Source organism: Anser brachyrhynchus (assembly GCF_964034855.1).
Source record: "Anser brachyrhynchus genome assembly, chromosome: 2".
Lineage (NCBI taxonomy): Eukaryota > Metazoa > Chordata > Aves > Anseriformes > Anatidae > Anser > Anser brachyrhynchus.
In genome coordinates this window covers 42,848,425-42,861,779 of record NC_137695.1, presented here as the reverse complement: position 1 = coordinate 42,861,779, position 13,355 = coordinate 42,848,425, and the positions used below count along the sequence as shown (strand labels likewise).

The 13,355-nt window shown below is 38.8% G+C and overlaps 1 protein-coding gene across 14 annotated transcripts in view; it reads right to left on the bottom strand.

Annotated features, from left to right (window-relative positions):
* Window positions 1-13,355, bottom strand: part of RBMS3 (RNA binding motif single stranded interacting protein 3) — a gene marked incomplete at its 3' end in the record, with an annotated part of 702,635 nt that overhangs the window by 586,863 nt on the left and 102,417 nt on the right. For 11 of the 14 annotated variants that reach the window (XM_080580036.1, XM_080580033.1, XM_080580013.1 and 8 more), the window contains one exon: window positions 10,728-10,796. In XM_080580036.1, coding sequence (XP_080436162.1) covers window positions 10,728-10,796 — 69 coding nt within the window. Of the gene's footprint in view, window positions 1-10,727; window positions 10,797-12,803; window positions 13,023-13,042; window positions 13,209-13,243; window positions 13,345-13,355 lie in introns of those variants that run through there. The other 3 variants (XM_080580017.1, XM_080580019.1, XM_080580018.1) reach the window with 3 other exon arrangements.

Here is a 13,355-nt window from a genome sequence, read left to right as displayed (position 1 = left end):
GAACTGTGGGGTACTAAAGGTGATCATCATGCACTTAAAAACAATTCTTCAGTAGGATACAAGACTACTGATAGGATTAGTGTAATGCAAGCTTTAGTGATTTTGGGGAAGCTGAACTAGCTTCTACTAGGAACATATCAAGATTCCTTAAAAAATTTCTAGATCTAAAAAGCTGATCATCAGGATGGCATGAGATCTCTAGATATGCTGGAAGAAGTATCACCTTGAACCTCATGCTAAATGCAATTGCCCACATCAAAGTCCCACTGTGTTTCCAACACCACATTCACTAACTCTTCCACTGTTAACAAAAAAAAATGGAAAAAAAGAGTAGACTCAAAGTTAGAAGTATATTTTGATTTCAAATATCATCATACCATAACTGAACAAAAGAGAAGAACTCGTATAATCAAGACCTTGCTCAGTAGGCAAATAATCTATAGCCTAAAACATGAGGACCTGCATCCTGATGCAACTGAATTTTACCACTGTTCAACGGCTATTTGAGCACACGTAGAGCCATCCAGGGGACAGCAGAGCTCACAAACTGCTGAGGTAAAACTGAAATACTGAGATCTCTAATACAGAAAGATTCTTAGCTAAGATCAACTCCAAAAAACAAAGAGCCTCTAGAAAGAGTCCACATTCAGAAAACAACCCAGGTCAAACAGACCAATATTGAAGAGAGAATCTCTTTGTTGACAGAGTTAACCTGAATCGTATCTGTTGAGGAACTGGACCATATGTTCAAGAGGTATTTTCCATCGCCAGTTTTTATGATTCATACATAGACTGCAATTTCACTGCTACAGGGTAAATACATTTTAAATTAGACTATATAAAGAAGCTCTAAAGTTGCCATGACAGTTGCAGCAAAATGCCTTGCCGTTTCTCATTACAAAGCATAACCTATCTTTAAAGCCAAATTAGATTTCTCAGCTATTCCCCAAAATGTAGCCTGCAGATCTGTTTTTGTTGATCCACTAATTGTTTCGTTCAGATTTCCACGGTTAATTATCAAACAGAACAATCATCATTTAGGTCATTAAAACAATTCATCAGCCATCTTTGTTCTCCTTCATGTGAAAGATAGCAAAGGTGAAAGGTTTGAGAGAGCATTTTTTCAGGAGCTCATTTAGCAAATGCAGACAAACAAACAGCTCTGTGCCACCAGCCCTGATCTGACAGTCTTCCCTAACCATCCTCGCAAACTGAGGCTAGACCTGCCCTTGGACACAGCTCAAGGACAGCTGTTTCTCCTCTGAAGGTTAAGCCATACTCCTCTGCTAGTGTTTGCTCTGGAAGGCGATCAACCCTTTTGTTAGAGCAGCTGATGGCAGATCCAGCGGTGGTCTCTTGGTTGCATTTCCTTTCCAGGTTTAAGGCTTCAGGAGCATGAAGGATGAGAGGCACAAAGAGCAGAGTCCATCTGTTACTTCTAAATAATAGGACAGAGGGGCAAAAGTCACCTAAAAATAACTTAAACTCTTTTGCTCCCACCTATCTTCCAATCTTTAAAAACTTTGGAACACTGCAAGGGGGTGAACAGTAGTACACATGTAGGCTGCAACTTGTCATGCTAATTATCATTTGCATCAAATTGATTGTATTAACCAGCAAGCAGCATTTAAAAAAAATCTTTATGAACTGCTCTCTCCAACAACAATTAAATTTCAAGTAGGAAAAATCATGATGAATTACTAACAATTGTTAAATCATCCACCGGCAGCTTCTTTTTCTTTTAAACTCTCATAGCAAAGTCAAAACCAAGAAGCCTACATTACAAGATATCAAACAAGACACTTAGTAGAACCTGAGAAGAGAGGTTAGTCTGTAAAATTATTTGTCAGTCTTTGTTATTAGTCAGCATGTACACACTGGGGATACCACAGACAGAGTAATGGAGAGATCCCACTGTGAGACTGTGTGCCACTTCAACCAATATTGTTTGTAGTTTACCTGACCAGGTCTGAACTTCAAGAAAATTCAGGAATAATGTTGCAAGGTACAGCAAGGAAATAGTTTCCTTAAAAAAAAACAGCCTCAATTTAAGTTCTGAATTCAACCAATCCAATAAAGAATTTTGTTCTAATTCACCAGTCTAGCCATGTAAACAACAAAACTAACGAAGCCTGATGGTGAACGTACACGTCTCTTGCAGATTATTGACTTGAATTGAATTATTCCTTAAGCCCTGGTATGAGCTCATCCCTTAACCAGAAAATCTGCACAGGAAAAAAAGCTTAGCCTCATTCTTGAAAGAACACAGACACCAGCCACCAAGACTTTTTGTCTCAATGTTAGGAAATCCATAACATCATTGTCCCCCATGAATTGCCTGGTGTCTAGCATGGGGTGATCTCATGCCTTTCCTTGGAGCAGCATTACTAGCCTCTCTTCTACCAGGCTCTTCCACAGTTGGATTTTCTGTGTGAACTGTAAGGTTCAAGAAACTTGCACTCTTTCCTCTCTACAAAAATTGGTCAAATAAGCCAAGCTATAGGGGACCAGTAAAGAGAAGTCAGAAAGAGAATATTGAGAAGCTTCGTTTGCTAAGAAACAAACTAAAAAGTTATAAGAAAGAATATTTCAGGGTGTTATCAAATAGAATCTGCAGTTTTGAAGTGGGGTTGCCAAAAGAGGCAGGGCAGCTTTCAGTAACTATACAGAATGTGACACAAAAAGTGAAAAATTTTGACTTTATTAATTTTAAATGAGGTTTCTGCAGAACCCTTCTGTTTCAGTCTTTTTAAATCTTATAAAATTCTCCCAGTAAAGAAAATAGCTGAATGACAAAGTGTAGCTGACAGACACTTTTTGGAAACTTTTTGTGTATATAGAAGTCATCATAAATGCTGTTACTTTCCCTCACCCCTAGGACAAAGTTCTCTTTGCAAACTTGAGCAAACTGAGCACACACTTTGCATAGCCCACTCACTTTGTATTTGTCAAAAAATAAGTACATAAAAAATAAGTAGAAAAGGTTAGATGGTATAGAAAAACTATTATGACAGCTGTTTTAAAACATTTAAAACATTAAAAAAAACTTTCCTTAAGATTAACCAAGTTAAATGGAATCTTCTGAACCTCATCTTGAATGTGCAATTAAATACCAATGGTATCTCCAACATTGATTAACAATGAGAAGGAAACCAATATATTTTATTCTCACAATTGAAGAGGAGAAAAAAGTTACAATACTGCATCTTGGAGTCCTTATATTTCCATAAGGATTAGACTTAAAATTTAAGGTTTAAATATTATAATTTGAAGAGATTTCTAAACTTTGAATCATGGGGTCATTGCTGATATAGCACACATACAGGAAATGGTTGAGGTGGATGAATTAAGTAAACAGACCAATTATACAAAGAGGCATCTGGTTTAAAAAAAAGTAACAATACAAATGAAACAGATAAGAAGGTCTTGAAAATTTTAAGATAATTAGTTTACCAAGATTTAGATCTCCATGATTTCTGCAAAACATGTACTTGCCAGACTAGGATTGTAATACTAGATTCATGTAGGTGTTGTGTAACATGAATTAATGCCTAAATCTCATGTTTAATTAGGGTTTTATATTTACATATATGTCCATATACATATTTATTAATTACAAAATATATATTTATATGCATACAAATTATACAAAATATATTAACATAATACAGATATACATATTTATTACAGACAAAATACCACAAATTTGTAATGTACATAACATTGCATATACTAGGCATGTAACAACAAGAGCAAACTTGCAGTACTGACCACAGACATTTGATTTTTTTCAGTCCTCTGGTGAACTTAGAACAGTATTAATTCTTTTATATATCATGCCTTGCAACAAGGCTTTCACTAGCTAACCTTACTTCTGCAAGGCACTGCCTCCACTTCATATTTAGGTTTAATGAATCAAAGGTTAAGCCTAACTGAGGCTTGTTGACATTCAGCAGGTCTGTCTGACAGCAAGTCAAAAAAAACCCTTAACAGGAATTCACTTTTTTCATTCCACTTGATTTTATTCCACATGCTTACCCAACTGTGATTTAAAAAAAAAAACACATAACTAGGAGTCAAAGTGCTGTAAGAACTGGCCTCAACTGCTGTAAAACTATTATAAAGTAGGACATTGAGGTATCTTTCGGTATGAAAAGATGTATTACAAAAAGGAGGGCTTTAGGGATTTTTATACTCAATTTATCGCAAAACTGACAAATTTCCCTCATTAACTCTGATTAAGCCCACTGAATTTTGCTGTTGTTTTTTGGTTACATGCCAAGTGCCAGGAGGCAGCAACATATTTCTGTGGCTTGGGTTGTCTGGTCTGTTTCTGGAAGTTTGCCAGATCTCATCTGACCTTTATAGTAAGGTTTAACCCTAGTAGTTGGACCAAGTCATTCTTGTTAAGATGAACAGACCAGAGCAGCTCAAACCTAGGTCAGTAGTGAAGAAGCATCGTTGCTATTTGACAGCTGTTCAGTGGCTTCTGGGAAAAAGTGTTGGTGTTCTCGGTATGTTTTCTAGTGGACAAGCACTTAACCTAAAGTTTACTGACACAGTTTGCAATGCTCAGCAGAAAGGCAAACTGCTGAGTCAGCAGGGAGACAGTGACTTTCTCAATACGGACTTTTTTTCAAGTCAAACTTGAGGCACCACAGGAAAACAAGCAAACAGAAGGAGATCAGAACAGCTGAATACAAGAATATTTACAGTATTTGAAATCAGGCATCTTCCACTAGTTAAAAAAGAAAAGTCACTTCACAGGAATGGATCTTCTGAGCCACTGTTCGTATTCAGGTAACATGCCAGATACCCTAAAGGAAACTCACCCATCTCCCTGCTCTAACAAATGATAAATTCCACCTGCAGGTCCCTTTTATTCTGCATACAAACAGGCTGCAACAGTCTCAGCTACTGCTGCTGCTTCTGCTTTAACCATTCCAATGGCTACCAGCAGCTTGGTATGGCTTCCCAAAACTAAATGAACACACTACTCCTGTGCTGAAAAACATTCATTTTGACAAATAACGAATAACATTCATTTTGGCTTCATGCACTGACAGAGAAACTACTGAACTAATGTCTATGTATAATTGTCTTCTTATCAGATTGGATTAGGAAAAGATTTTTTTTTTACCAAGAGAGTGGCCAGGCACAGGAACAGGCTCCTCGGGGAAATGATCGCAGCACTGGGCCTGCTGGAGCTCAAGCAGCACTTGGACAAGGCTGTCAGACATGATTTGATTGATGCTCCATACAGGTGGTCCTGTATGGAGCCAAGAGTTGGACTTCATGACCCTTGCAGGTCCCTGCCAACTCCAGATATTCTATGATTATCAAGATACTATTGCTCCAATACATATGCAGGAAGAAAACAAAGCCAAAAACAAGGCAAAGCGGGGGGGGGGGGGGGGGGGGTGGGGCGGAAGGTTGGCAGTAATGAGGAGTAAACAAGAAAGATGAAAGTTATATATGCACTGAAATCTCTGACCTGGAATTCAATGAAACAGTTACCACAATAAACTAGAATATCAATCCTCATATTCCTCCTTCTTGATTGGGATTTCTGTTATCTCAGTCATGAAGTTGTACAATAAACTACCAAATGCAGTGTTAAGAGTTAGCCTATTTAAAATTTAGATCATACACTGAATGGTTATCAACATCCCCTGTCTGTTCCAAGTCTTCCAAGAAAACTGCTAACCTCTGGGTACAAAAATATAGTACTTATCTCTATGTTTAAAGATCAGGATATTAAAGAAAAAACACATTCAGACCTTAATTAAGGTACTTATGCTGAATTCAGCAAGGGACAAGGCTTCAACTATCTGTAAGAAAGGAAGAGGCTTGTGTTGCCAACACCAGAAAGACAGAGTAATAATTCTGTAGCAAAGCAGCAGAGAAGCCAGACAGAAGAGCGATGTGGAAGCTGAGAATGCTCCTGTCCCTTGGCCCATTGGACACCATTTCATTTTCTGTATTTTTGCTCCATTAGCTCAAACTAATGCCTTGCTAATAGGAATGGGGTGGGGGAAAGATGCTGAAGTGTTCTATATTACTTTTAATGGCATTTAAGACACACCAATTGTTCTGCAGGCTCATTTAGCATATAGCACTAAAGAAGTGTCCATATAATTTTATAAATTAAGATATTCTAAGCATCTCCAAAACCTAGCAGCCCTTTTGCAAGAGAACTACAAGATTGTCCTGAAGGTGCCAGCCAACAGCAGTGACCAAGTGAACGGTCTGTCTTGACAAACTCCCTCCTATGCCTACAAGCAAGAAGAGACTAATTCAGAAGGAAGGTATTGCTGTCTTATGCTTGCATAAGAAGTGGATTTGTGAAATCTGGGTAGGTACTACGCACTTTTTGCTGCTCATCGACATCAGGAACATAAGCATGTTACGGGGATTGTAGTGCCTTTCTTTCTTTTAAGAAACTTTATCTATTTTTTCTTCAAATGCCTCAGCCTTAAACTGCCGTCTGAAATACTGCATTTCTTGTTTTCTAAGTTGTTTGTTTGTTTTTGTTGTTGTTGTTGCTTCATGTTACCTACATTAGCTATACCACCCCAATAGGTTCCAGCACTTGCCTCTCACCTCATTACCAGTAGGGTACTCTGTTGATGTTAAAACTGCTTCTAGAGACAGCAGAGCTGCAATAGCGAGTGCCTTGCATCCCACCCTACTTGTGCACCTACAACTCCTAGCAAGAGACAGACCATCCCACACAGATGCATCATCACTATAAGGCACTCTGCCTTGGCTGCCATCCCACTCAGCAAAAGCAGTATCACGTTAGAAATCAGCCATATCATCATGCCTGAAAAAGTGCTCTACTTTCTCCTTTATTTTCATCAGCAGTGAGCACATACAGTCTTCAGAGTACCACGGAAGGACTAAATTCACTTCAGAGTTTCTCACAAAATTGCTGCAGACTTCCTCACACATCAAGAGATGCCACTAGCCAGGAAAGGCAGCATAGGTAATTTTAGCTCATTAGTATCCATTTGTATCTACTCCTTGATTCCATCCTTCAAGCAAGTTTAATGCATCTGGAGCCACTAAGGTCCAACACAGCTCCTTGGATGCCATTTCAGAAGCCAAGATCTGGTTTGACTTGATTGCCCACCCCCAGTCCTCTAATTAAATAGATTAATTCCTTGGCTTCAAAAAAAAAGAAAAAAATCAACCTTTTAGACTACTGGCTTCTTATTCTGACACTGAAAAAGCAGAGAGCTTGGAAAAAAAATGGCTTAAAGCAGGTAATGTGTCTTTCCCAGGGCAGTCAGAAGGAACCTCTTAATCAAGTTTTAAAGATACCTCCCCTGCAGCAAGACACTTTCCCAGGCTCAAGGGGCAGGGGAAAAAAAAATCTCTGAACAGCTTCACATCAAAAAACCTGAGCACACAAATTCCACATGCCCATGAGAGCGATGAGTTAATAGGAACTTATTAAAAACCTTCCCCAGATAGCGTATTTGAGGTAGATAAACATGCTTCAGCTTATCCAATACAAAATATAAGCATGTCTGGGTAGTACAAAGCAAAATAAGTCAGTGAAAAATGTGTTATTTTCAGTGACTCGTTGACCCCACCTGTAGAACCCCTTCAGATCTCTCACCCAATGGACCTTCAAACTTCACACAGACAGAGGAAATGAAAGAAGAAAACTTGGGGGAGGGAAAAGAGGAAATCAGTTTAGCTTTTAACATTTCTTAGATGTATCAAAGGCCTCAGCCATGTAGCTCTATTAGGTTTCTGTGCAGATTCTTGTAAGATCTATGTGGAAAAGCCTTCACTGGGTTCACTGCATGAGGCTGAAGAAAATGCAGACAATATGAATTTGAACTTTGATCTTTTTCTTTCTTGGAAAGCCATCTTCAAAAAATGTTAAAATAAACTATATATAGATGCTGGCAAGTTGCAAGGCTGAATACAAATCTCTGATCCAATACAAATATTTTGCCACTTTCAGCTCATGAGAGTGCACAGCAGTATTCAGGTCTCCCAAACTGAACCACTGCATGGCTACACATCCTCGCAGTTGGTACTAGTATTTGTAATATCCGTGAGGCAAGTTTATAAGCTTATTAAACCCAAAACACAGAAGACAAAAGCTTACAACAAACAAGGACGAAAAAGAAAAGATTAGAGTGCACATGGCAAAGGAAGGCAAGATTAAAACATGCGGGGTACAACACAGGTGGAGGAAAATTACCACAAGCATGCTTTAATACAGTACAACCATTTTTTTTCTGCAGATGCTGGATGGTCTAGACATACTTTCAAAGAACATTCCTGGTAGTTAATCCCTCAACTCTACTAGGGATTTGACAGGGTTGTAATGCTACAAGCAATCTTTATTATGTACTTATCTTTCCCCTCCCTCCTCAAAAAGGAAATCAAGTGTGTAGAGCATAAAGTGCATTTCTTATGATTTGTTAGGATGATCTCCTCCTGACTTAGGAATGTGTCTCCCATTAACCTTAAAGAGCAACTGCAAACATGCAGAAAGAGGGGAACAGTCATTGCCATTTCTGCCTTGTGCATACTAATGGAACTCCACGTATTTTTCCCTGCTCACTTTGTGATCCCCTAGTATGGGGTAAGAAACGAGCAGTGAAAGGAATTAACAACCTCCCCCAACCAAATGTAAAAATCCAATGCTTAAAAAGGGGAGAGAAATAAAGTACATAGAAGTCTCAGCAAGCAGATAGAACATGTATATAGAGCAGGATAAGACTCTTATAGAACCCAGAGAAAACAAATATTAAGAAGAGATTGTAAGGATGGTGAAATAGGTAACTCACTACATTAAGCATTTAGCTGCTTTCTTTCCCATCCCAATTTGAACACAAGTGAAATTCATTGTTTCTCTCACTTTAGTTTTCAAGACCAAGACTCAAATTATTGGAAGTTTCCCCTCTTAGCATATACATGTGCATAAGAACAGAAATCCAGTAGGCTGAATATTTTAAAGCAGCAGTAGAAAGACATTGGGAAGGAGCAAACAAAGACTGGGGGAAAGCAATGTTTATATGATCAGTACTGAACAAGCAAGTTTTGAAAGAGGGATTTGTTTTAGCTGAAATACACTGTCTTTCATTTAAAAGAAGTCATGTGCTTGTCTATAGTCAAAAAGGGTTGGTTTTGATAAAAGAGAAACATTGAATAACATTCAATTTTTTATGAGAAATAATTTACAATAATATTGCTTCCTGACCATTACTAAACGTTTTTTTTTCCCCTCTTTGGTTTGAGTTTATAACAAGTCTCCCCGAATATTTTATCTATTGTAACTACTTTATAACTTAGTTGTTTTAAGTAGTGGAAAAATATTAGGGGGAGGGAGGGCACACTGAAAAACGCAATTTCGTGCACTGCCAAAGACTTTGTTAAACTAATTTCCAGCTTAAATGACAGTCAAAAGATTGGAGGATCCATCTATAATGGTTTCCATGGTACAGTGGTATCAGGGATGGTTACATCACTGACAACGCATTCAGAGGGTTGACAAACATTACCTGCAGCTGGGCCAGCCTCCCCTCTCAGCACCTAACCATTGTCACAGCCAATCTTCATTTTCAGACACATGCATGTTTCCTTTTGCTCTGGTGACCTACCGTGTCTGCCTTCCAGCCTCCAACCTGGAACCCAACCATTATCAAACCTTAACAGAAGGAATTCCCTGGAGATGAGAGACATGTCCTAATCTATTATCTGGTTTCCATTTTTTTTTTCTGGTTCCCTTTTTGTCAAAGTCTTCAGCCACTCAAATGCATTTAATATTACCAGGCAAGCCATACTTTTAACACACACAGAAGTCTTCCCATCCATATAACACACTTCACAGAAGCAGATTCCGAGAAAGACACACTTAAATTAGCCTCCTAATTGTCACTTCAGACTATCACATGTCCTTTTGCATTGTTGACACACCATAGCTGTTTCCTGGCCACTAACCATAACACAATGTTTTCTGGAGGAATTCCCTGGAGATATGAAGAAGCTCCTAGTACATCATCTGATTCCCAGGTCATTGTTCTGTTTCCCTTTTTGTTTAGGTCTGGAGCCAACCAAATGCATTTAATATGAGCAGACAAGACAATCTCTTATTGCACACAAAATTCTTCCATGTTCCCCATCCAATTAGCATGCTTCACACAAACCATATTCCACAAAAGACACTTCAAAAATTTGGTCATCTGATCTTCACATTCAGCCTCTTGTGCCAACCTCCCCTCTCAGACCAGCCTCCATTATCAAATCTTTTCTGGAGGAGATCCCTGGAGATATGAGACAGGTCCTAGTCCATAATTAGATTCCCAAGTCATTGTTCTTCATCCCTTTTTGTCTAGACATTGAGCCATGCAAATGCATTTAATATTAGCAGGCTAGACATTCTTTTAAGACACACCAAATATTTCAGCCCTGTTATGTCTCCGTTCCACCCCTCCGCCCCAGTCCAAGCATCATGATTCACAAAAACCATTATCCACACAACTGCATTAGAGGAGTCATAGCTGTACAACACCTCTTCCATAAGCATGGACTGCATCTAACAGTCTGCCACAGGACTTCCTGCAACAATCTCAGAAATGAGCAGGACCTACATGGGTTAATGTAGGTAGACACCTCTCCCCAGTCCCCTCACAGATTCATTTTAGAAGGAAGCTTGTGTCATCCTGAGCTTCATATCCTTATTGACAAGGGCAAATTACCTGATGGGGCTGTGAACTGGACCATCTGCTGTAGGAAGGAGCACCTGAAGTCTTGTTGGCTGTAGTTCTCTGCAAAATAGAAGATTGACATCTCAAATATTCACCATCTCCAACACGCACAGTCACCTCCCATTTCAACCACGTAAACTCCCATAGTAAAAACAAACAAAAAGTCTCAAGAACCCATAAATATAATATGGTAGCATTACAGCCAGAGGTGAAAAAAGTCTGCTGAATCTGCTACTAATGAACTCTTTAGCCTTTGACCTTAGAACCTCAGCTTTCTCCTCAACTTCTGCATATCACCTACATTGCAAACTTAAATACTGAGCCCTAACATAAGATGGGGCTGCAAAGCATTAGCTTTAGGACAGGTAATTTACTCAGCTTTAAGCAAATATGCTCTAAATTTATGCCCATCTCAGAAACTCATCATTAAAGGAGTTTGTCTGCTTGTTCTACAAAGTTATATTTTTATTTTTTTCCCCTAAATCAATGGTGGTTTAATTCCAGACTTCATGCTACTTTTACAGAAGCTCTTTTGAACTCACAGAAAATAAAGCAAGGTTTTTCTTTCAGGATCCCTCCACCCTCGCTCCAAAGTCAAATTTTAATATATAGCATTCAAATATATCAGTTATTTATCAGCCTTCTCCTGGAAGAGAAAAAGTCTGTCTTTATGATTAATCCCTGTACTTCTTTCCTCTGCCTCTCTGCATTTGTGTTGGTTTTTTTTTTTCAAATCAAAAAGAGTCCATACCATGGCCTTTCATGTCCATATTTTGTATGTCACTCACACACCTTATAATCAAACCGCTTTTTACAGTACAAAAGAATCAAAGCAATATGAGATCTATCAGAATACCAGCAAGAGGATGCTAAAATGGGGGCCAGATTCATATTTGAACCATATGGATGAGCTATATTAAAAAAAAGACAGCCCATGTAATATTTATAGTACAACGTAGTATACTCTTTGTAAGTATGAAAATAAATAGCTTACAGCTTTTAACACCCAGGATATAGTACAATTCTATGCCATTTATAACTACTAGGGCTTATAGATCATGACATATTCTAGAGCTGGCATGTCATTCCTACTAATGAGAAAGAGCCGCTGCTGTAATCATGCTTTTCTATTAGTCTATCAAAAAACAGTTATTTTACAAATTTAATTATTAGCATTACTGTATAACATATCTAACTTCTCCTAGACACCCTTAGAAGGATAAGCATTTTTAACGAACAGTTATGCTGTACGACAGAATAACTCTTTTGATAAAAACTTCAGAAGAGACAAAATGCACACAACATTGATTTCAGCTTTCATTAGCTCCCATAAAGCTATCTTCTTTTGCTACAGAAGAAAGCCTGGTGAACCTATGAATGACAAGTTGAGTAACAAGATAGCTGAAGTTTTTCAGTTTCAAGGGCATCCCCAAGAAAGATATCCCATAGAGAAACAGTATCACAATATTACTAGGAAACAGAAGAACACTTTCCAGACTAGGCAGCAGATGAATACCTTAAAGACATGGGTATAGGATCATTCTTCTGTCTACCCTTACAAACAAGAGGGAATAAGAGCCTCAGAAGTTCTTAGACATTAATCTCCATCTTCTGATTTGATTAAGAGACAGTCATTGAAGAACACTCATAAAAATACTAGTATAAGAAGTCTAATCTCAGCTTTTATTCCCCCTATCTGCCCAGGCTCCCCCTGCCCCCCATTCACAGATCAATGCACAGGACCACTTGCTTGTTACTTGGCAATCGTAATACAAAGTCACAACAAAAAGGCTTACAGCATTCACACACAGGAGTTTCCACATCAGATAATTTGGAGTAGATTCTGAAAGATTTGGAAAATACTTCACTCTGAGAGTCTTGCCAAGCTTTATAGGGTTACAGGGAAAGCTTTAACACCAGACAACATCCCCTGGTTGCCTCTGGGGCTATAGCACTTGAAACAGGTGACTTAGAAAAATTAAAAATGCCTACACATGAACTAACCTCAAGCACACACACGCACACTTGTATTTTCCTAGAATCAGTAGAAATTAGTCAGTCGCTTACCTGTAGGAGTTTGGCCACTTATGCCCAGCAGCGACAATCAGCAGCTACAGCACAAGCTCTACTAGATGAGCAATTTCTGCATGCAGCTCACAACACAAAGGAGACCTCAAGGCACAGCTTTTTTTTGTGAGATATTTTACCAGGGAGAACCTGGGCTGCACTTAGCACCTTAAGGCTCTTCCCTTTCTTCAGAAGAAGTCACCTCTCTCACCACTCTCCCTTTCTTCAGAAGAAGTCACCTCTCTCACCACTCTCCCTTTCAAGGAATAAGGAAGACATACGTAGAATATTTAAAGACTTTCTACTCATAAACCCACACTCTAGTTCTGTACAGTTCCTTAACAACATCATTCAAAAGATCTAAACCAAGCAGCTCTCCACTTCCCCCAGACTTCCAGCAAGCCCCCATGCTTAGTAAACCTTCCGCCCAGCCATTCTACCTTCTCAGCTCGCTCCTGCAAACCCCCAACCCCCAAGCATTCTCAACCATATGTAGGTACAAGCCCCCCTCCCCTCTTGAACTATTAAAAACTAATTAGGACTGCTGGTTCT